At 44.8% G+C, this 21543-nt stretch overlaps 1 protein-coding gene across 3 annotated transcripts in view; it reads right to left on the bottom strand.

Annotated features, from left to right (window-relative positions):
- Zc3h18 (zinc finger CCCH-type containing 18) overlaps positions 1 to 21543 on the bottom strand; it is a 48029-nt gene that overhangs the window by 18881 nt on the left and 7605 nt on the right. For 2 of the 3 annotated variants that reach the window (XM_031341666.1, XM_031341668.1), the window contains exons 2-7: positions 19581 to 20185; positions 16709 to 16793; positions 15873 to 15944; positions 1622 to 1770; positions 1235 to 1327; positions 431 to 588 (exon numbers count right to left, since the gene is read on the bottom strand). In XM_031341666.1, the coding sequence (XP_031197526.1) occupies positions 431 to 588; positions 1235 to 1327; positions 1622 to 1770; positions 15873 to 15944; positions 16709 to 16793; positions 19581 to 20171 (1148 nt within the window). In that variant the 5' untranslated portion in view covers positions 20172 to 20185. The remainder of the gene's footprint in view (positions 1 to 430; positions 589 to 1234; positions 1328 to 1621; positions 1771 to 15872; positions 15945 to 16708; positions 16794 to 19580; positions 20186 to 21543) is intronic. The other variant, XM_031341667.1, reaches the window with a different exon arrangement.

The following is a 21543-nucleotide window of genomic DNA, read 5'->3' as shown; positions in this document are numbered from 1 at the left end:
AAAAAAAAAAAAAAAAAAAGACCAGCATTAAATGTCTGAGAAAGGGACTGAAGAGATGGCTCAGTGCTAGGAGCCCGCCCTTGCTCGATGCAATCCCAGAGGTCACAGTTTATTTATCCATTCCTGTGTTGGGCAGCTCAAAGAGCCAGAAACTCCAGCTCTAGATCCAATGGCCTCTTTTGGCCTTCATGGACACATACACACAAAACATAAATCTTTTTCAAAAGACCCTCACTCCCCAAGTAGCAAAGGAAGAGGTAAGGAGACAAGCCTGTGGGAACGTCAGGAGTGTTCCTCAGAGGCAGCCTCCAGCAGGGTATTAAAGTGTCTCCTCCACAGAATCCAGAGCACGCAGATAGTGCCCTGGGGACTTGCCCTGGCTACTCTAGACAGGGAATGAATGGGGCGGGGCAAGCAGAGGCTTCCTTACGTTGTGTCTCTGACATCTCTTGGGACCCGAGAATTCCAATCTCGGAAGACTTCATTTTCTTTGTCAAATTCCCGGTCGTCTTCACCAATGGTTACTGTGAACCTTTTTTCTTCAAAGTCGGGCTCCTGCTCTTTCCGAATGGTTGCTTTTTTCAAAACCTAGCACCACAGACAGAAAGACTTTCAGTTTGAAATAAGGGGCTCCAAAGCCACTGGAAGGAACACAGGGAACCCGAGACATGCAGCAAAGGATGTGGCAAATACAGGACTCAGTCTTCTCCTGCAGGCCTCAGAGGATGGTCTCTGCACTGGTCTGCTGTGACTTATCAGCTCAGGGGGCCCCAGAAGACTTAAGTGTAAGCAAGGCCTATCATTTCTATCTCCCTGGAGAGAACTTGGGCACTGAGGAAAGAAGGCTGGGTGGGTATCAACAGACATGGATACAAGTGGAATACTGGGGGCCACAGTGGGCAGGCAAAGGGGGTCCTGAGAGAACTAGCAAGAGCAGACACTGGGTGTTGGGGGCAAGGAGTAGCTCCCACAGAAAGGTAGGGATTTGTCTCACTGCCTGGGTGGTGGCTACAAACACTTAAATCTACATCCACGGAGGGTCTCTCTGGCCTACTGGACTGGGCTCGAGATGGCTAAATATTATTTCTCATTCTTCTTAAAGAAGTCCAGAAATGTTCTCAGTGAGTTTCCACACTCTCTCTGGATCTAAGCTATGGCAGTTTTGTTGGGTGCACTAGAGGTGCCACCACTGTGTTTGTCCTCCCAGAGCACACTGAGTTCTGAGCACACTTACCTCTTTTGCATGTCTGAGTCCACGTTCCCAGGCACTCTCTGTTGGGGGTTCTGGAGGGGGTGGAGGCAAAATTTCATCAACTACTGGCCCACCCTATTAAAAAATGAGAAGGAAATATTGAGGCAGTACTTAAAATCCTATTAAGAAATGGGACAAAACATTTAACAATCAAGCCAGCTAACCGCACACAGCTGGCTGTCCTGCCCAACCACCCATGTGCTCTAGTATCTGAGGCTACTTCTACACAAGCACAAGAAGCCTCAAAGGTGCTCCTTGACACTCGGGTACGATGCCTTCTCCATAAGAAACACTAATTTGTCTTCAGCCCAAGATTCAGACAAAGCTCAGGTATCCCATCTGGTGGCAACTAAAGAGGAGCTCACGCACCCAAGGGTTGGCAGGCATCAGTGGGTGAGGTCCAAGAGGCGGGGCACCGTTGGGTGGAAAAGGTTCCGCTTTGGTGATGAGGGAGTAGTTCCCCTTGTCATTCACTCCAGGGTGTATAAACCTACAGTTCATTCCCCACGTGCAGTTTCCTAGGAAACAAAAGTCCAATGAGGAAGGACACCAAAGAACCCAACTGTTGGAGGGCAGTAGCTGGGGTGTGCAGCACTCTTACTGACATCTTGGGAAGCAGCCATCAACCTGTTCTTGCCTACATAGGTCACTGGACCTCTGCCCGGACAGCCTGGCCTACTGCCACTCCCACTCGTCTACTCCAGTAAAGTCTGCGTGTCAGGCTTGAAGGCCTGATTCAGTCGCTGGTATTTCCTAACTCAGATGTGTTCCAGACTGGTCTCTGCAAAAGTCTGTGGAGAGTTTTGTGTGCTTTCTTTGTTCAGGCATATAGGTGCCCTAAGAAATGATTTGTAAATAGCTAAAACTGAGATTGAACATTGTTTCCTGGCCTCCACAGTGTTTCAACGATCCTAATTGATTTCCTAGCTGTTATTAGCTTGGAATTTTTTACAAGGAAGCTGCCTTATCGGAGCAGTCCCACACAAGGCAGGATTGCTTTACATACCAGAGAGAAGTTGAAGGGCTTCCGTCACTAATTATCTATGTTACAGCCAAGGATATTCTCAAGGAATGCTAGAATGGGACCTCCAGGTACATGTCTCAGACAGACCCAGAGAATTTATCTTGGGGCTGCCAAGATAGCCCAGCGAGAAAGACACTTTGCACCTGGCTGTTTGATCTTACTGACTTTGATGTGACTACTACCTGCCTATATGATCCCTGACATTCGCCCTGTTTCTGTATACTATATAAGTCTGATTTTTACTTTGTGCAATACACTCAGATTCTATACTTCCTTGTGTTGTTTCTTTGTCATTTCTTTGCCAACGCCTTGTCGACTTGACTAGGACCCTGTTCCCCCATGGGTCGAGGGAGGCCCAGACTGGCCGGCCCGTGGCAGCCTAACCCCCTCTCTGGGAGCACAGGTATCCCACAGTGTTACAGAGGCGAGCAGGGCAGGTCTGGGCCAATGGTTCAGGCCAGGCATTTCCATGTGATACCATTCCCTTGATAAGAGCCCCTGCCCAGACCCCCAGGGCCTATTTATAGTCACTCTTTGGGTTCTATATCTGTGGATTCACCACCACAATCAAAAATATTCTTTGTGTTGCACTGAACGTGTAGAGACATTTTGTGTCTCCACCCCTTAAACAACACAGTATAAAAATTTAATTTTTTACGCTGTGTCTAGGATTATAAAAGCACTTAGAGAGGGTTTACATTACAGGAGGGTATGTGCTACATCATCTTTTAATGGGGACTTGGGTGTCCTCAGATTTGGATACCACAGGACCACTGGGCACATTAACTGTCTGGGTACCGATTAAAGCAGAGAAGCCATACAGGCTCTAGAGCTAAGGGCAGAGGCAAGCACTAGAGCCTCTAGGGAGCTCTGGTGGGTGCCTGGACATTTATTTTGACTCTGTTGAGTCTGTCCCAGGGTAGCCCTCTCTAAACCACTTCAGGATTCTTTCTGGGCCTTAAATATATGATATTAAGCTTCCCACCCCCCCCGAAACAGGGTTTCTCTGTGTAGCCCTGGCTGTCCTGGAACTCACTCTGTAGACCAGGCTGGCTTCGAACTCAGAGATCCACCTGCCTCTGTTTCTGCCTCCCAAGTGCTGGAATTAAAGGCATGCGCCACCACCACCCAGCGATATTAAGCTATTTTAATTTATCGAATCAACCAAACTAAAATTTTATACTTTGCTCATAAACAATCAGCGAAGCCTGGGGATTACTGAAGGGAGCTATTCTACTTTTTCTATGTACACACTAGTAGAAGCATCTTAGATTTAAACATATTTCCTACCTTAATACATATAAACTTAAATAATTTAAAACTATATTCAATCTGAAACAGATATTCCAGTTGAACATTTTTGCTAACAAACCATGTTTTCCTTTATTTAATTAAGTAGAAATAATCACTTAGTACTTAGGAAAAGCCAAATTTCATCTTTAAATATCATAACTACTTTAGCCTATATTAAAACCAATTCAACACAAAATAACAGCATACTAATATAAAGCATAAAATACACTCAAAATTGTTTCCCTTCAAGTACAAAAATGACAAAATAATTTTTTTCATTCCTAAAAGTATTTAAAGCCTTACATGGAAGTTAAATGAGGTTGTACTTTTGAGTCCAGGAACATGACTAATGTAGTAAGGCATCTGAAGACAGATGCAAACATCATCCATTTCTTCCATCCATGATCAACTCTCCATATGCATACACCTCCTAACCTTATTTACATAATTAAAATGTAACGGGCTGGTGAGATGGCTCAGCGGTAAGACTGCTCTTCCAAAGGTCCTGAGTTCAAATCCCAGTAACCACATGGTGGCTCACAACCATCCATAATGAGATTTGACACCCTCTTCTGGTGTGTCTGAAGATAGCTACAATGTACTTACATATAACAAATAAATAAATTAAAAAAAAAATTAAAATGTAACAAAAGCTCATTAGAGAAAGTCAAAAAGTAGCCAGGCGGTGGTGGCGCACGCCTTTAATCCCAGCACTTGGGAGGCAGAGGCAGAGGCAGGGGGATTTCTGAGTTCGAGGCCAGCCTGGTCTACAGAGTGAGTTCCAGGACAGCCAGGGCTACACAGAAAAACCTTGTCTCAAAAAACCAAAACCAAAACCAAAACCAAAAAACCAAAAAAACAAAACCCCGAAAAAAAAAATCCCACTGTTAAATCTCACATCACTCACAAGGCAGAAAAAGAAAAGCACATATGCATGGGAGGAGCGAGCACAATGGAGGGAGAGTGAGGAGAGGGCACAGGCCATTCCTGACAGTGTCAGGGTGACAGAACCCAGGTCTCAGGGAGCTAAGGTAGGTCCCTGCTGACAGTGTCTTGACACTTGGCCACCTAAATATTGAGGAAGATAGCTTCTGAAAGAACAGCCACCCCACTACTCAGCCAGAGTAAATAGCCTGAAAACACTGGACAAATGACCAAGGAGTGTAGGAACCCCATTTACAGAGGAACATTTTCACGGGGCTGGGGCACGTATACTATTGCTGGGACTGTGGGGAAATAAATGCCTTCTGGGTACAACCTTCTCATCAAGTACATGAGATTCAGGGCCTTGCACATAATAGGGAAGTATATTATCGAGTTACATCCCTAGTCCTATCTTTTACTTGTTCTGTTAGTAAAAATTACTTCCATAACTTAAAAAAAAAAAAAATCTCATGCCAGGGATGGCTTAGCAGGTAAGGGCTCTGGCTACCCAGCCTGATGACTTCATCTGCAGAGCCCATTCCTATCTATTGTCCTCAACTCTACCTGCTGTTCCAGCTCCCTGCCTCATCTTCTGCTGTGTCCAGAGACTTGCTCCCAGAACAGGTTCAAGAATGGCTGCTGATTTCTGATGACCTTGGTTCATCTAGCCTTTCAGACAGATCCAATCAGAACTTCAGTTAAGCCCTGAACTTTCAAGGCATACAGTGACTGGATAACAGATGCTAAAGCTAGCTTTCTTTCTTTTTTTTTTTTATTAGATTTATTTATTTTATGTGTATCAGTACACTAGCTGTACAGATGGCTTGCTCCAACCCTGCCTCCGGCATAGTATGCTTTAGCTGTCTTCAGATGCACCAGAAGAGGGCGTCAGATCTCATTATGGGTGGTTGTGAGCCACCATGTGGTTGCTGGGATCCGAACTCAGGACCTTCGGAAGAGCAGTCAGTGCTTTTACCCGCTGAGCCATCTCGCCACCTCTAAAGCTAGCTTTCTTAAGACTAACCAATCTTTCCAATTTTCTTACCGTCTCCCCACCCATTAAAAAATTCATCCCCCCAACTCAGCAGGAAGAAGCTATGGAGAGTCATCATCCTGATTCCTTGGTTTTGGGTGTCTGGTTATGGCCATTTTATAAATAGGTAGGGTTGTTATTTTAAGGGATAATTTGGAAATGGTCATAATAATTTTAGACAGGGAGGAAACTAGAGAGCTTAGATTTGGGGGTTTCTATTGTTCTTTTCCTCTTCTCTAACCTTTCTTCCTTAGGTAAAAGGAAAGAGGTTGAAAGAAAAAAAGGGTAGATAGAATAATATTATAAGAAATTAGGGGCTGGAGAGATGGCTCAGTGGTTAAAAGTGCCGACTGCTCTTCTGAAGGTCGTGAGTTCAAATCCTAGCAACCACATGGTGTCTCACAACCATCCTCAATGAGATCTGACCCCTTCTTCTGGGGTGTCTGAAGACAGCTACAGTGTACTTACATATAATAAATAAATATTAAAAAAAAAAGAAATTAGATATATGGGAATGCATTACTAAATTTACTCATAAACATTTTAGTCATAATCTTACATTGGTAAAAACCTTTACTTTTTGATGAAGAATTAAAGTCATAATTTCTTACATTGGTACATAATTTATATATTGATACAGGTTTAAGATTTTCATTTGCGTAAATCTTTTAATATTGATACAAAATTTTAAACTAACACTGTTACTCTCGGATAGGCAATGTGCTGATGCAACTTATTTAAGAATGCAGGGCTTAGACCTAGCCCTTCTAATAGCTGCTATTGTAAACTGTTTAGGATGAGAAACTAATGCATATTAAAGGTCAGACAGTAAACTCATGGTAGTATTAGACGCTGATTTAATTACAATAAAGTGTTTAAATATTATTCAAATAGTAAATAGCTAAGGGTAGTCAAGGTTTAATAGTTCAGAAAGACTTCAAAACATCAGAGATCAACAGAATATGGCATTTAAAAATCATCTTTTTTTTTTGTTTTTTTGTTTTTTTTTACAAGGCTCAATTACATATTCCTTTTAAATAAGGCTTTCTCTTTCTTTTTTTTTTTTAAAAGATTTATTTATTATTATAAATAAGTACACTGTAGCTATTGTAGCTGTCTTCAGAGGCACCAAAAGAGGCGATCAGATCTCATTATGCGTTGTTATAAGCCACCATGTGGTTGCTGGGATTTGAACTCAGGACCTTTGGAAGAGCAGTCGGTGCTCTTACCCACTGAGGCATCTCACCAGCCCTTTTTTTGGTTTTTTGAGACAGGGTTTCTCTGTGTAGCCCTGGTTGTCCTGGAACTCACTCTGTAGACCAGGCTGGCCTCGAACTCAGAAATCCACCTGCCTCTGCCTCCTAAGCATTGGGATTAAAGGCGTGCGCCACCACCGCCTGGCTAAAAAATCATCTTATTAATAGAGCTTTTGACTAGGAGACACATCCGCTCCTGACAGTACCTTCATCCTACTTCAAAGAAGATATTGAGCATCATTACCTCCAACTGGAGTTGCTTCAATTGTGGCAAACTAGCCATTGGGTAATAAGTACCCTAATTTCATTCTGCAGACAATTACTGTCCAAAAAAGGACACACAGATGCAGGATAGTTGACCACTAAGCTCTGCCAATACAGTGCAAGCTAGTCCTTCATAATTCTTGCTTCACTTAAGGTCTGTCAGATAGTTCTGGGCCAGAAGGCTGAAGACAGATGCCCCAACATTATGAGGAATATTGAGGACTGTCCAGGTAGTCAGCTGTCTCTACAAAATGCATTAAGCTTTGGAAGTTGGGTCTTTGTCTTTGTGCTTCCTATGTATTCAAGTAATATTTAATTCCTTCTCAGATCTCTGACTATATAATTATTATAATTATGTTCAATGTATATAAGAAAAGAATCTTTTTAATAGGACAAAAATGGAGAAATGTAGTAGGTTTGGCCTAATGTTGCTTATGTTAATTTGGGTCCCCCCAAAACTCCTTACATGAGGGTCCATGTGAAAGACACTGAGGGACCCTGCCCTCAGTGGGCTCTGATTGGTAAATAAAGATGCCACCTGCCAATGGCTGGGCACGGCAGACAGAAGCATGACTTTTAGGATTCCCAGGTTTGGGACCAAGAGAAGCGGGAGAAGCAGATTCATTATGCCTGGAGGAAGAGGAAGAGGAGAAAAAAGAAGGGGAAGAGAAGGAAGAAAGGGAGGAGGAGGAAGAGGAAGAGGAGGAGAAGAGGCACCATGTCTGAGAAGAGTGAAGGACAGGGAGGCATAGCTGGCATGTGAAGGAGTCAGGAGTGTGCGGACCAGTTGGGTAGCCCTCTGGGTCCAGGGCAGCCAAGGTAGAATATAGAATTTAGTAAGTAATAACTCGGGATTATTGGCGGGAGGTGGATTAATTAACCATGTGGAGGTTCAGAAGTAGCCCAGCTGCTGCATATCAGAATATAAAGGCTGTATCTTTCATTCAGGAACGGGGAGGGAAGCAGGTACACACTGCCGAGGTTTATTTCTTAAATAATTAATTCAACAGGTAGATACTATTTAACATGAGAAACATTTTATGGTAAAATGAAATAAAATCAGAAATATGTAAATAAAGAGTATATTCTCTAAAAAGCATATAGTAGAGCTAGGTGGGTATGACAGCAGACCTTTGATTCCAATACTCGGGAGAATGCCTGGGCTACATACTGTGTCTCCTTTTCCCATGTCTCCAGAACCCCGTGTAGAAATAGTTACCAACTGGGGGTAGTCAAACATGTGGTCACCAAATGTCCATCCCATTTTTCTTGAATATATTATACACTCTGGCCTGATCTTTACTGCTCTTGTCTCTAAGCAATTTAAGAAGACAAAAAAAGAACCTGTGTGATTAGTAGCAACAGACCTAAAACTGCATCAGTAATACTGACATATGACTATGGCACATCTCTCAGTAGCAATCAAGGAAGCTAAACAGATGGCAGGAGGTGGCTGCCCTATCACCTGCTGGCCACAGTCCCCATGTCCAATGGCCAAGATTCATCCATACAAACGTGCAGATGCCAGCAAGATCAGTACACTGTGGCTATGTGCATGAGGAAGTGCATATGTTTGTTAGGTCCAGAAATGGCCTTTAAGCTTGTGTTTGGATCAGTTACCATCAGCTGCATGATCACTACCATATAGGCAAAGCACTTTCTAGAACAGTGAAGATAGTTTTACACTCTCACTTTACAAACAAAACACTTGTTTTGGTCCAGAGCACACATTCTGACAAAGTGGTCCTCTTTCATATGCCTTGGTTTCCTTTTCAGCTAGTCTAAGCAGCTGCAAACAAGAAATAACTATAGCCTATATATAAAAGTCAAAGTGCTTCACTGGTTTAAAAAAATCTTGAGAGGAAGGCAGACCATATAAAAATACAATAGTCAAACCTCAATCGAGCAAACCTCAGACCTACACATCTGTGCCCTTATATGACTCGATACCCAGTGGCTCAGGGCACACAATGGCTCCAGTGATAGGAAATGTGTGTGTCCTTTCTCTCAGCTCAGAGACACAGGAGACTACAGCTTCTCTCAGGAGCTCATAGATGCTTTGAGACTTCAAGGAGATAGTAGCTCACAGCGCTGGGATAAATACCCATACTGGCTTGCATAAACCACTTTGGGAGAATCCTGGCTGTCCAGGAAGCCTTTGCTCCTGAACATGATTTCTACTAAGAAATTTCAATTATCTACTTAAGTATAACCATGTCAGCATGTGTCTATGAAATACTTTAAACTGGGAGAAGATGGCATCATTTACTTTGAGCAGATGAATACTGAGGCAATGTACACATTCAGTGCCGAGGCCGATTCCTGTTCTAGATTTGGTGTATTGGTAGGGTAGCTATTCTAAGTGTGGTGCATAGGAGGTAAGGCCTTCCAGAGGCTCTTCTGTCACACCACAGCTCTCCATTTGTGGGCTGTGAAGCCTACCCCAGCAAAGAGCCTGGGCAATGGTTGGTCTGAATGGACCTGCCTGGAACTCTGCTTTAACTTTTCAGTCACCTGCAAGACTGATGGACACTGGAAAGCAGTCATGCCCAAAAGTCCAATTCTTGTATTGGAGAAAAGATCTGAACACCAACACATTGGATCTCTCTTCTTAAAAATATTTACTTACTTTTATTTTATATGCATGGGATTATTGTCTATATGTCTTTATATGTATATACTATGTGTATGCTTGGTGCCTGTGGAGGTGTGTGTGTACTGGATCTCCTGGAACTGGAGTTACAAATGGTTGTAAGCCACCATGTGTGTGCCAGAACTGAATCTGTGTCTTCTGCAGGAGTAGCAAGCACACCCAATTGCTAGGCCACCTCTCCAGATGCCCAGAGTATTGCTTACAAAGTAGCAGCTTTCAGCCTTTACAATCTGGGCCCAGCTCTGCACTCTACTAGCTTGTCTGCACTGTCTGTCTAGCTTGAAGGCTACTATACTATGGAAAGGGTGGGCATTGAGCAGTCTCACTAGAGTGACAAGTCCTTAAGGACTGACCTAGGGTGAGGCATATACACCTTGGCAGACTTACTCAGAATCACTGGATTATACATTTACAGTGGGAACATTTTATGGCATGTAATTGTACCTACCTCTGTAAATCTAGAAAACTAACAAACAACCAGTCAGAGCCAGGGGAGTGGTGTACACCTTTAACCCTGCCACCCAGGGTTGGGGGGCACAGAGGCAGGCAGATCTAGAGTTTGAGATCAGCCCGGTCTACAGAGTAAGACTGTCTTAAAATTAAAATCACCATCATCAATAACACAATCCCTGTCAAAATTGAAGTTTTTTCTTACTAATATAGGTGAGGCTGGCCTTTACATATGCACACATGCAGTAGGAGTGCCTTCCTTACCACTATGAAAACTGCTCTAATTTCAGAGTCCCAGAATGGTCTGGAGGACTCCCATAGGCTACAAGCCACTCTGAGGCATTTCAAGTTATAAACATGAAGGAGAATACGAAGATCCAAAAGTGAGCAAACAGTTATAACATGCATAGAAGGCACAGAAGAACATGAAAAGGATGCACATCATTGAACATCAGGGAGCCCAACAATGCAGACACCCGAGACACTGCTAGAAATGCTATTGACAAAGTGGGAAAGATCAATGGGCACACTACAGTGGAGCTCCTTAGGGGAACTTGGTGGTCTGGTGCTCAACTTGAGGTTCAAGGCTCTGAGTTTCACTTTCCAATACACCCCCTCCTAAAACACCATGTAATGTGCAGTTTCACTTCTGGATCAACTAACCCGGGCAATCAAGATCATCCTCATGCCTACACACAAGCTTTTAGGTGGTCACATTTTTATTTCTCTTGGACAAACACAGTAGAAGGCTTGATGTGGTGGTATAAATAAGAATGACCTCACCCCTCAACCCCCATAGGTTCATATATTTGAATGCTTGGTCTCTAGTTACACGAACAATTTGGGAAGGGTTAAGAAGTGTGGGCTTCTTGGTGGAAGGGTCAGACGTTGAGGTTTCAAAAGCCACACAATGCCCAGATAGCTGTCCTACTTTCAGATATAACTCTAAGTGCTCCACTGCTACTGCAGCACCAAGCCTGACTGTTCTCCACACCAGTGTTCAGATTCACCCTCTGAACCTGGAAACTCCCAACAGACTATTTTCTCTTAAGTTGTCTTGTTTATGGTGCATCATCTCAGCAATTAAAAAGTAACTAAGACAGATGGTACCAGGAATGGGGCTATTGCTGTGATAGGCTTGACTATGATGTATCTCTCTCTCTTTTCTTTTCTTTTTTTTGTTTTTGTTTTTTGAGACAGGGTTTCTCTATGTAGCCCTGGCTGTCCTGGAACTCACTCTGTAGACCAGGTCTCTCTCTCTCTCTTTTTAAAAAGAACTGTGCAAGATGTTGGGACCTTTAAGAAAGTTTTGAATACTGTAAACCAGGCTTAATGGGACATCCTAGTCATCAGTAGTGCTGAAAGCAATGTGGACTACAGAGGCCCAGCTCAAGAAGTTGCCTGTGGGAACATTATTAGCAGCTGGTCTAGTGACCATTCTTGTGATATTCTGGCAAAGAATGTGGTTGCTTTATGGTTTAAGAATCTGCCTGAGGCTAAACTGACAGAGGAGATGCCAAGACAGCACAATACTGACTCTATTGCTTTAGTATTAGTAATCACTCTTATGCAGGTTTCAAATGGAAAAGGACAACTGGGGAAAAAAGAAATACAAAATGTGGGCCGTGATGGGGCACGCCTTTAATCCCAGCACTTGAGAGGCAGAGCCAGGTGGAATTCTGAGTTCAAGGCCAGCCTGGTCTACAGATCGAGTTCCAGAACAACCAGGGCTACACAGAGAAACCCTGTCTGCAACAGCAGCAGCAGTAGCAGGGCTGGAGAGGTGGCTGTGTGGTTAAGAGCATGCACTGTTCTTGCAGAAAACTGGAATTCAGTTCCTAGCACCCATGCTAGGCAGCTCACCACAGCCTGTAACTCCAGTTTCAGGGGTTCTAATACTTCTGGACTTAGCAGTTACCTGCATTCATATGCACACCTATACATATTTAAACATATTAAAAATAAATCTTTAAAAAAAATACTGAGAAAACTTAAAAGCTAAGGTTTATGCTGAGAGAGATAGGAGAATGGGACTAAGGGGAGCAGTGCCCTCAGGACCTTTCCCAGCTGATCCTACATACACCTATAGTAAGGCCTAAGGAATTATCTGTTCCTAGAGGGCAATAAATCTAAGTTTACCCAAATGTAATCCAAGGAGAGGGCCCAAGTTTCATCACAAAACTGGCTTTAGAGTCATGAAGGATACAGTAAAGGGGTTCTGGAATCTTCCTTCACAGTCAGGGAAGAGTGGCTGAAGTCAGGCGTGTAGTAGGTGAGCCCTGTCATGGAATCTGGAAGAGGCCATTACATGAAGCCATGAAAGTGTTGGAGACCTCAGGATGCTGGAGGTACTAAAGCTGTGGGGCATCTGTCAAGTAAAGCTGAATGCAGACAGGGAATGGAGCAAACCCAAGAAAAGAGAAGTGTGCTGCAGTCAGCAAATATGGAAGAGTAGAGCCAGTTAAGCTCTCTGACATCAGACATAGATTATGCAGCAGTTCTCAACCTTCTTAATGCTGAGACCTTTCAAATAGTTACTCATGTTGTGGTGAAAATAATAAGATAATTTTCGCTGCTACTTTATAACTGTAAATGTGCTACTGTTATGAGCTGTAATGTAAATATCTGTGTTTCCTAATGGTCTTAGGCAACCCCTGCAAAGGGGTCGGCTGACCCTCAGAGGGGTCATGACCCACAGGACTATAGGTCTTGGTGCATGTCTTGCTGGATTCTGATCCTGCTTTGGCTCAGCATTTTCTCACTCTGCTCAATCCTCCCTTTTGGAATACTAACACATATTTTATGTTGGAAGAATGTAATTTGCCTTTTGATTTGATTTTACACGGGTAAGAATTAAGAGATTGCTTAAAGCCTCAGGAGACTTCAGACAAGAAGCTCTCAACCTTCCTAATGCTGCAACCTTTTAATACAGTTTCTTAAGTTATGGTGACCCCAACAACAAAATTATTTCATTGATACTTCATAACTGTAATTTTAGTACTGTAATGAACCATAATATAAATATCTGATGTGCAGGATATCTGATATGTGACCCAGAGGGATTGCCACTCATAGGTTGAGAACTCCTGCTTAATCTGTGCTGAGGCTGTGAAAGACCAGTGGGGACTTTTAAAGTTGAACTAAATGTATTTTTCATTATGATACTGCCAAAACTCAAATGGGACCAGGGATGGACGGAAGGCAGTGGTCTGGGTGCGAATGAGCCTTGGGCTCATATATTTGAATGCTTGGTCTACAGCTGGGTCAACTGGGAACAATTAGGAGGTGTGTCACTTGGGGAAGACTTTATGTTTCAAAAGCCAATAGGGTTGGTTCCTGGTTAGTGCCCCTCTCTCTCTCCCTCCCTGCCTCCGATCTGCAGAGAAGGATACAAGCTCTTAGCTATGGCTACAGAGCTATGCCTGCCTGCTGCCATGCTCTGCTCATGCTCTGCTCATGAGCTCTGTGCTCATGGACTCTCCCTCTCCAACTGTAAGGTCCCAACCCCCTTTTCTATGTTGCTTTGGTCATGATACCTCATCACAGCAACTGAAAAGTAAAATGTGTGCTTGACCACAGCCATTCTATTTTTCAGCTTCTGAGGAACTGCTAGACTTTTATTTCACTTTGCCACCAGCAGTGTGCAAGGGTTCCAGTATACCCACACCTTTGCTAAGAAAGCAACCTTAGTTTTATTTCTAAAGTAACTTTTCTCATTATTGTTTTTTTTTTCTTTTTTGAGGTAGTATTTATAGCCCTGGCTGACCTGGCACTCAAGAAACATGTCTGCCTCTGTCTTCTAAGTTTTAGAACTAAAGGTGTGCACAACCATGAATGTCCAGCTAAAGAATTATGTTTGTGTATATGTGGGTGCATATGCATGCCCACGTGTGAATACAATACCTGCAGAATCCAATGGAGGGCACCAGACCCCCAGAGCTGGATTTATAGCCAATGGTCAGCTGCCTGACATGAGTGCTGGTAACTGAACCCGGGTCCTCCAAGAACCGTACCTGCTATTAACTGCTGAACTGTCTCTCTAGCCCCATGAAAAGGATAATAAATCAACTGAGTTCAACTGAACACCATGCTTATAACTTATAGGCAAGCCAAAAAAAAAAAAAAAAAAAAAAAAAAAAAAAAAAAATCCTGCAATGATGATAAAGACATCCCAGAGAAGTGAAGTTCACCATTCCCTTTCCTCCTACACATTATAAACAGGATGAGAGAAAGGGAAGCAGCAGTTAAGAACACCCTGAAAATGCTATGTTCATGCTCACTGTACTCACCCTGAAAACGCTACTGTTCACGCTCACCATTCTGGCTAGTTTTTAGGTCAACCTGACAAAGGCTACATTCATTTGGGAAGAGAGAACCTCAATTGAGAAAAAAGCCCCAACAAGCTTCAAGACTGGCCTTCAGGCAAGCCTGTGGACATTTTCTTAAGTGATTGTGCAGTATCACCCCAAGCAGGTAGTCCTAGGGTGTAGAAGAAAGCAGACTGAGAAAGACAAGGGGAACAAGCAAGTAAGCAGGGTTCTTCCATGGCCACTGTTTCAGTTCCTGCCCTTCCTTCCTTCCTTCAATAACAGACTATGTTGTGGGACTGTACACTGAAATACCAATCATGCCTCCCCAGACTGCCTTTGGTCCTGGTGTTTTATCAAAGCAATAGAAACTCTAAGACACACACACCTAAGCTGCTTCCCATTTGACTGCAGAAATTTCACCATGGGTGGCCTCACTCATGAAAACCTAAACACAGCTTACTGTAACCAGGGGTGCTCACCCAGTGTGTAAAAGCAGCAATCCTACCCAAGTGTTAGGCAGATGTCTCTCAAAGAGCTGCTTTGTGTTTCCAAAGCATTTACTTCATCTGCTCTGTACTTGGTAAGTTCTGAGAATTAGATCAGGGTATGGGCCTCTGGCTCTTGCTCCAGAGACTCATGCTGATGCTGCTGGCCAGTTCCAAGCAGCTGACAAGCTTCTCAAGTGCAAAGGTTTTGTACAACACAGTCTGAGAGCAGTATAATGAGAACCAAGTACGGATCCATGCGGTACACACTTCTGCTGCTATAATCTGCACATCTGCCGGGGATGACTGAATTTATTCCTCATGCCATTATCTGGAAAGGGTCTTCTGCTTGCACTTACATTTCCTGAAATACCAGCACTTTAAATAGCAAAGATTTCTAAGAACTAAGATGTAGTGTCACAGGCCTTCACCCTTAGGGTGCTTGGGGCAACACCAAGTGAAGGTCACCAAAGCACATACCTATACAGTGCCCTGCATCCCACCCCAATGCACATCATCGACTGTGCACCTTATGGGCCAACTCTTTTCACTTGGCACCCCAAGACCAGAGAAGCAAGCCTGAGTGGAATTTTCATGAATGTCCCATCACCAGGGCATCTCCTGACCTGAGGGACAGAGCTGTTTGTGGATCACTCCTTGGGCACAGTCTTCCCCATGAACAGGACAGGACTCCACTGCCCACCTGTGGAAGTTCCTGTTCTTCAAGTGCAGTGCCATGGCCTTAACCTGCATCTCCTCCCCGGCTCTAATGACAGACACTAAGGAGAAAGGGCCACAGCAGTTCTGCCCCTCAAGCCCCCTCCCTGTTGGCGTCCCAGCTGTGCTCTGGATCCAGGAGAAAGAAGTCTGGCCTCTGGCGCAGGGGACTTTAAGGCACAACAGAGAGTGAACACAGGATATTTTGTACCTTTAACCTGGCCTCTGAGTGGTATGGAATTTGGTATTGGTGGAAGAAGAGTGGATAATGGTGTCACAACATCTGGAAAAGAAGTACAGGAAGCTCTTGTGAACTTAGACTGCACACACAGGCTGGTGAAGCGAGCAAAGTCATCCACGCGCAAGAGAAAACACCTGCCTATTTGTCCAAGGAAAACACTCAAGAAATATTCCCAAACCACTGCAGAACATCCAGGCAAGTCTTACAGACTGGAGACTCTTGATTCCATGTCTGAACCCCACCCCCACCCCCTGGCTTTACAAAGCCAGAGTACACATTACTTGTAATGTGGTCAGTCCACATCTAGTAAGGAAGACAACTGCCCCGCTGAAGCTGTTTAACTGTATTAGTCCTTTGCAGGAATGCCCCTCAGAGGCGCTCTCTTGCCTTTTCAATACCACCCACAAATAAAGGACCTGCTTCTGACCCATTTGTAAAAGGTGGCTATTTCTTATAGAGGAGGGGAATGCTAATTCTGGAACAGCTGATCTTATAGAAAAGAAGCACTTGGGAACAACTGTCACTGTCTGCTGCAGCCTTGGGTCTACTGTAAACAGGCCTGACACCTGCAGGGTAAGAAGAGGGGCTCTCCTCTAAGGCAGTTTTTAAGGCGATGACAGGCCAATGAAAGGCCCACTGTTTACCACCAATAGCATCTCACTGCTATCAACTCTTGCAGTCTAGCCCCATGAAGCCTCACTGACATGGACAGTGTGCTCAGAGGAGGATGGATCACCACCATGGATGGCCCCAGGAGAAGAGAGGCTATACAGATGGCTGCAAAAAGGCTGGAGGCAGACAGTTACCTTTCATGAAGAATCGGCAGGTGGGGCGAGGCCTCACCTTCCGGTCACTGGGGTCCTTCACTTCGCCTTCCTCCAAGTCATCATCCTGGAACAGAGGACAGTCATCTGGAGGTGAGCCAGACCACTCTGCCCACCACACCTCTACCAGGCTGGAAGCAAAGAACGGGGCGTGGGAGCATCCACCTTTTCCACAGGTATGTCTTCATCAGCTCACCTCCAGTTTCCCAATCTTAAGTGCCCAGTTACACAACAGATGGTCTCCAGTCACCTATAATCTCAGAAGAGTACTGTGGGAATGTGGGCTCCACAGAGCAGAGGTTCTGACTGTTTCTATCAATTGCAAGCAGGCAATGGTCATACTTTGGTCTTTACTACTATGTACATTAACAGTGTATAAACCAAGTACACTCCCCTATCCTTTACAACTGAACATTACTTGCCTCTCATCAGGTGACCCCGATGGCAACACCACCTATGGCTCATTCTTTACCTCACCATTACTTTAGAGTGACCCAGAAGCTTTACAGAGAGCAGAACCCAAGTTGTATTTCCAGGGTTCTCATAGGCAGCCAAGACCTGACCACTACTCTGGGGTCTCCCCAGTCATCCCTGTGCCCAGGGCCTGTTCACCAACCTATTTCCATCAGCCTAGACTCCTTGTAGTCAAGCTACACCCACGGTCCTGTGCTCTCTGGATAGCCCTGGCACCAGGGGAAGAATGAGCAAACATGCCTTCTGCCTTGGCCTGCTGAGCCCACGAGGAGACAAAAGCAGAACAAAGCCATGAGCCAGAAAGTGAAGGAACAACCCTAGTCAAACACAAATGGGCTGTTCCTGGTACCCTACAGATGAAACTAGCCAGTGTATCTCTAGGAACAGGTCAAAGGGATCAGAAAGGATGCCTTTGCTTTCCTCTGGTGGCAGGGGATGCTATGCCACACCTCCTGCTCTACAGGACCCCATGCTCACTAAGTATCTTCTGTCAGGAAACATCCTTTCCAGCACACACCAATAAGTAGCTGACCACAGTCCAAACTGCATGTATCCTAAACACTCATGCAGATGCTCTGCCTGAGAGATACTCATCTCTCAGATATTTATCTTCAGACTGCCATGCCAAGTAGGTCTTGGCCTAGAAGACTGTCCCTGAGGAGGGAGTCTGGTGATGCAGCAATCATCTGAGACTATGATAACAACAACAAGTATGCTAAGCAAAAACCACAGTGGATAACCAGGCAGGAGTGGTGTACCCTTGCAAAGGCAGTGGATCTGAGTTCGAGGCCAGTCTGATCTACAGAGCGAGTTCCAGGACAGCCAGGGCTACACAGGGGAAAAAAAAAAAAATCACAGTGGAGGCCCATGAGCCTACAGAGACATAGCAACAAAATCCAAACATGCAAACAACATTGTGGAATAGGAGGAAGGCAGGGTCCAGCAGAGGAGCTTCCAGGGAAAGTGGCTGCTGGTCTGGAGTCACTGTCCTATCTTGGGCTGGGCTAAAACTATCACTTATGGTGCCCACTTGCCTACCTGTCCTATTAAATCTTTAGCATGCTATTGTGATCATTATACACTTCCAGGATCCTCAATGTTCAAGACTTCCCAACAACAAAACCATAGGGTACTTCAGGCTAAAGAACAGTCTGGTAGAAAGCAAGTGACCTCTCCTGTTGCTACTTCCCATAGACTACAGGACCATTCACATGGGGGTAGCAGGCCCAGTAGGCAAAACAAAAACATACTGTGGAACTGTGTTGGGCCAGAAAGTCAAGCGGCAGATTCATCCCATATACTGTTTCCAAGGGAAACCAGCACATGAAGACTATGGATGCTGTCTAAGGTGGGCTTGATTCAACCTATTTTCCCACTGCCCAAACCCACAGCACAATACAAGAGTTACCAGTGCCCCCTCAACCCCCTCTAACTTTCACTATGGGAAGAGGAAGGGCATTTAACAGGGAGCAGTTGACACCAGGCCCAGCTAAAACACAGTCAATAATCTCAACTTGAACATTACAGCATTGTTTTCCTTCCACCAACAGAGGTAAAGATCAATTTCCCCATAGGGGAAGCACCAAAAAAAAAAAAAGCCAAGAAATCATGCACAGCCAAGTTCTTGCTGAGGGGGAACTAAGCAGGTTAACTCAGGAGACTGTTTACTCCACAGCTGGGAGGAGGTGAGGCAGCTGATACTGTACCATTGCAGCAATATACCCCCATTTACCCACATTAACTCTACCAACCAGCCTGTATGGCAAAGCCATCCTCCATCCATGAAATCCTAAAATGAACTAGGTGTGCAGGGACCAACAGGCTGCTGAAGGGATGGTGCATGTGAGAATCCAGGGTCCCCAGATAGTGGCCCCCTCTCTCTAGATCATCTCAGATAAGTTTAACCCATCCTCTACCAGACAAGCAGTTGCTTTCTGAGAAACCTCAGCTGGCTCATCTGGTCTGCCCCACCTCACCTGCTTTGAGCTCAAGTGCTCTGAACTTCAGGCTATGTCTTCCAAAACCTCCCTAATCAAGTTCTTCCAACAGAGTCATCTGCAAAGAACACCTGACCTTCACACTCATGATTCCACATGAAGGTCATACTTAAAGATGGGATCTTCTCTTGAATCTGAAACTCAGAAATTCATTGATAGCTTTCCTCTGTGAGGTTTTCTGCATGAACCTACCTGGAGAATTCCACTGTGAGCACTTCCTTTCCTGCCTAAACACAAACTCTCATTTTTCTACATGCCTAGCCAAGCCCATCACTGACTATCTCTCTAGGAACAAGGGAGCCTGAAAGTCCTGCTGGGCCCACTTCTCCTGGACCAGGCATGTTGCTTAAAGGCAGGGCTCTTGCCAGCTCCACCATACTCACATCTATCTCCCCATCATCGATCTCTCCATCATCATCCTCTTTCTTCTTCTCCTTGGCAGCTTCTGTGGGTTCTTTTTCTCCCACACTTTGAACATCAGGCTTCTCTTCCTCTCCAGGAGCCCCTTCCCCCTTCTCTTCCTCTTCCTCGGCCCCAGCCTTCTCAGCCTCCTCCTCCTGGGCAGCAGGAGCTGGCTCCTCGGGGACCTCCTCGTCATAGTCTAGTTCGTGCTCATCCAGTTCCCGGGTCACTGAGGAGGCTTCATCCCTGAGGTCACTTGTCCCATCTTCCTCCACATCATCCCCCTCCTCACATGGGGATCCTGCTGGGCCCCTGCTCAGCTCATGAGCCTCTGAGTCCTGATCCTGGGATTTGGGCTCACTGGCTTGGTCTTCCTCATCCGAGTGAGTCTCCTCCTGGCTTTGAACCCTAGTTGCATTTTCTTCCTCCTCCAAATCAGAAGCCCTTTCCCCAGCTCCATCCAAATCTTGTTCAGATCCACTTTCTCTCAGAATGTCATCATCTGAGAGTGCCGGCTGCTCTTCATCCTCTGGGGAGTGAGGATCCAGTTCAGGACTCTCGGCCACATCCATCAGGACCCACAGATCTGCAAAAGACACACACCATAGACTCAGCCTGGGTCCATCCTCCTGGCCCACATGCCTTCTGCCCTTTTTCCACACAACCCCTCCTCCCAAAACCACATGCCTCCTCATGGAGTGCCAGGGCGTAACTGCCGCCTATGGCTGGCCTCCACTCAGCCCTGTGCCTTCCTGTAGCTGGCACAGGTGAAGAAAAGTGAACAATAAGAAGCTACGAACTGCCAAGGACAACTAACTATTGGAACTCAAGGGAACTGACTTCTGAAAGTAAGGTTTCTACACTGGAGTAAGATCTTACCCTAGGTCAGCAGCAGTTTCTAACTGAGCCCTTTTCTCTTCCTCTGCCTCTCAGTTTCTTGTCACCTCTTCAAGCCCCATTCCCTGTACTCTTAAGACTTCCTCCCAGCCTACAGCACTGTTCTCCAAAAGCATGGCGCTGGGTCCAGTGACTCCAGAGTGTAACTAAAGCTATCCAGGTATCTGCTGTACAAATGAACTATGACAGAATATTTTTAGACATTTAAATCGTATACTTATTTATATAAAAGAACTTTTTCCTTTTAGAAGACTTACTTCTATTTCTATGAATCCAGATTTAATGAAGCAAATGTTTTTTTTTTTTCCACCTCCACAACTCATAGAAAGCACTTTGCTCTGCTGGGTGTAGCGGCGCATGCCTGTAATCACAACACTTGGGAGATGGAGGCCACCCTGCGTTACACAGTGAAACCCTGACTCAATACAAAAAGCACACTGCTGTACTTGTTTTAAAGGTGGTCACCTAAGCTAGGGTTGAGAGTAAGCGCAGACAGCACACCTAACAGCAAGTAAGCAGTATTTCTATCTCATAAGCAATAGATGCCAAATTACAACACAAAGGAGGAAGGGTTTGGAATTCATTCCACTCTGTATTCTAGGGCTGGAAAAACAAAAGCTGCTCTGTATCTAGCAAAATGTACAAGTTATTGAATTCAGGTTCACTCTGTGTTTAGAGGTACCAAGGCCACACACATTTACTTTCTTTATACATTGTCTTTACATAACTTCTTATTTATCTATTTAAAGATACAATGTATTTTTCAATTTGTGAATTCAGGACTTTGCACATGTCAGGTAAGTTACCCTATCCCCACAGCCCAGACCCCAAATTTATACTTTGAAAAACCTACAGCCTAGGTTGTACATTGAGTCAAAGGCCTGCCTAGGCTATAGAACAAAACCTGTCTCAAAAATAAAAAAATGTGGGCCAGCAAGATAGCTTAGTGGGTAAAGGCACCTGCTAAGCCTGAAAACCCAAGCTGGTCTCTGGGACCAACACGGAGAAAGAGGGCCAACATCTGCAGGTTGACTTCTGACCTCCACA

The sequence above is a fragment of the Mastomys coucha genome, unplaced genomic scaffold (genome assembly GCF_008632895.1).
Source record: "Mastomys coucha isolate ucsf_1 unplaced genomic scaffold, UCSF_Mcou_1 pScaffold22, whole genome shotgun sequence".
Classification (NCBI taxonomy): domain Eukaryota; kingdom Metazoa; phylum Chordata; class Mammalia; order Rodentia; family Muridae; genus Mastomys; species Mastomys coucha.
This window is presented reverse-complemented; position numbering and strand designations above follow the sequence as displayed.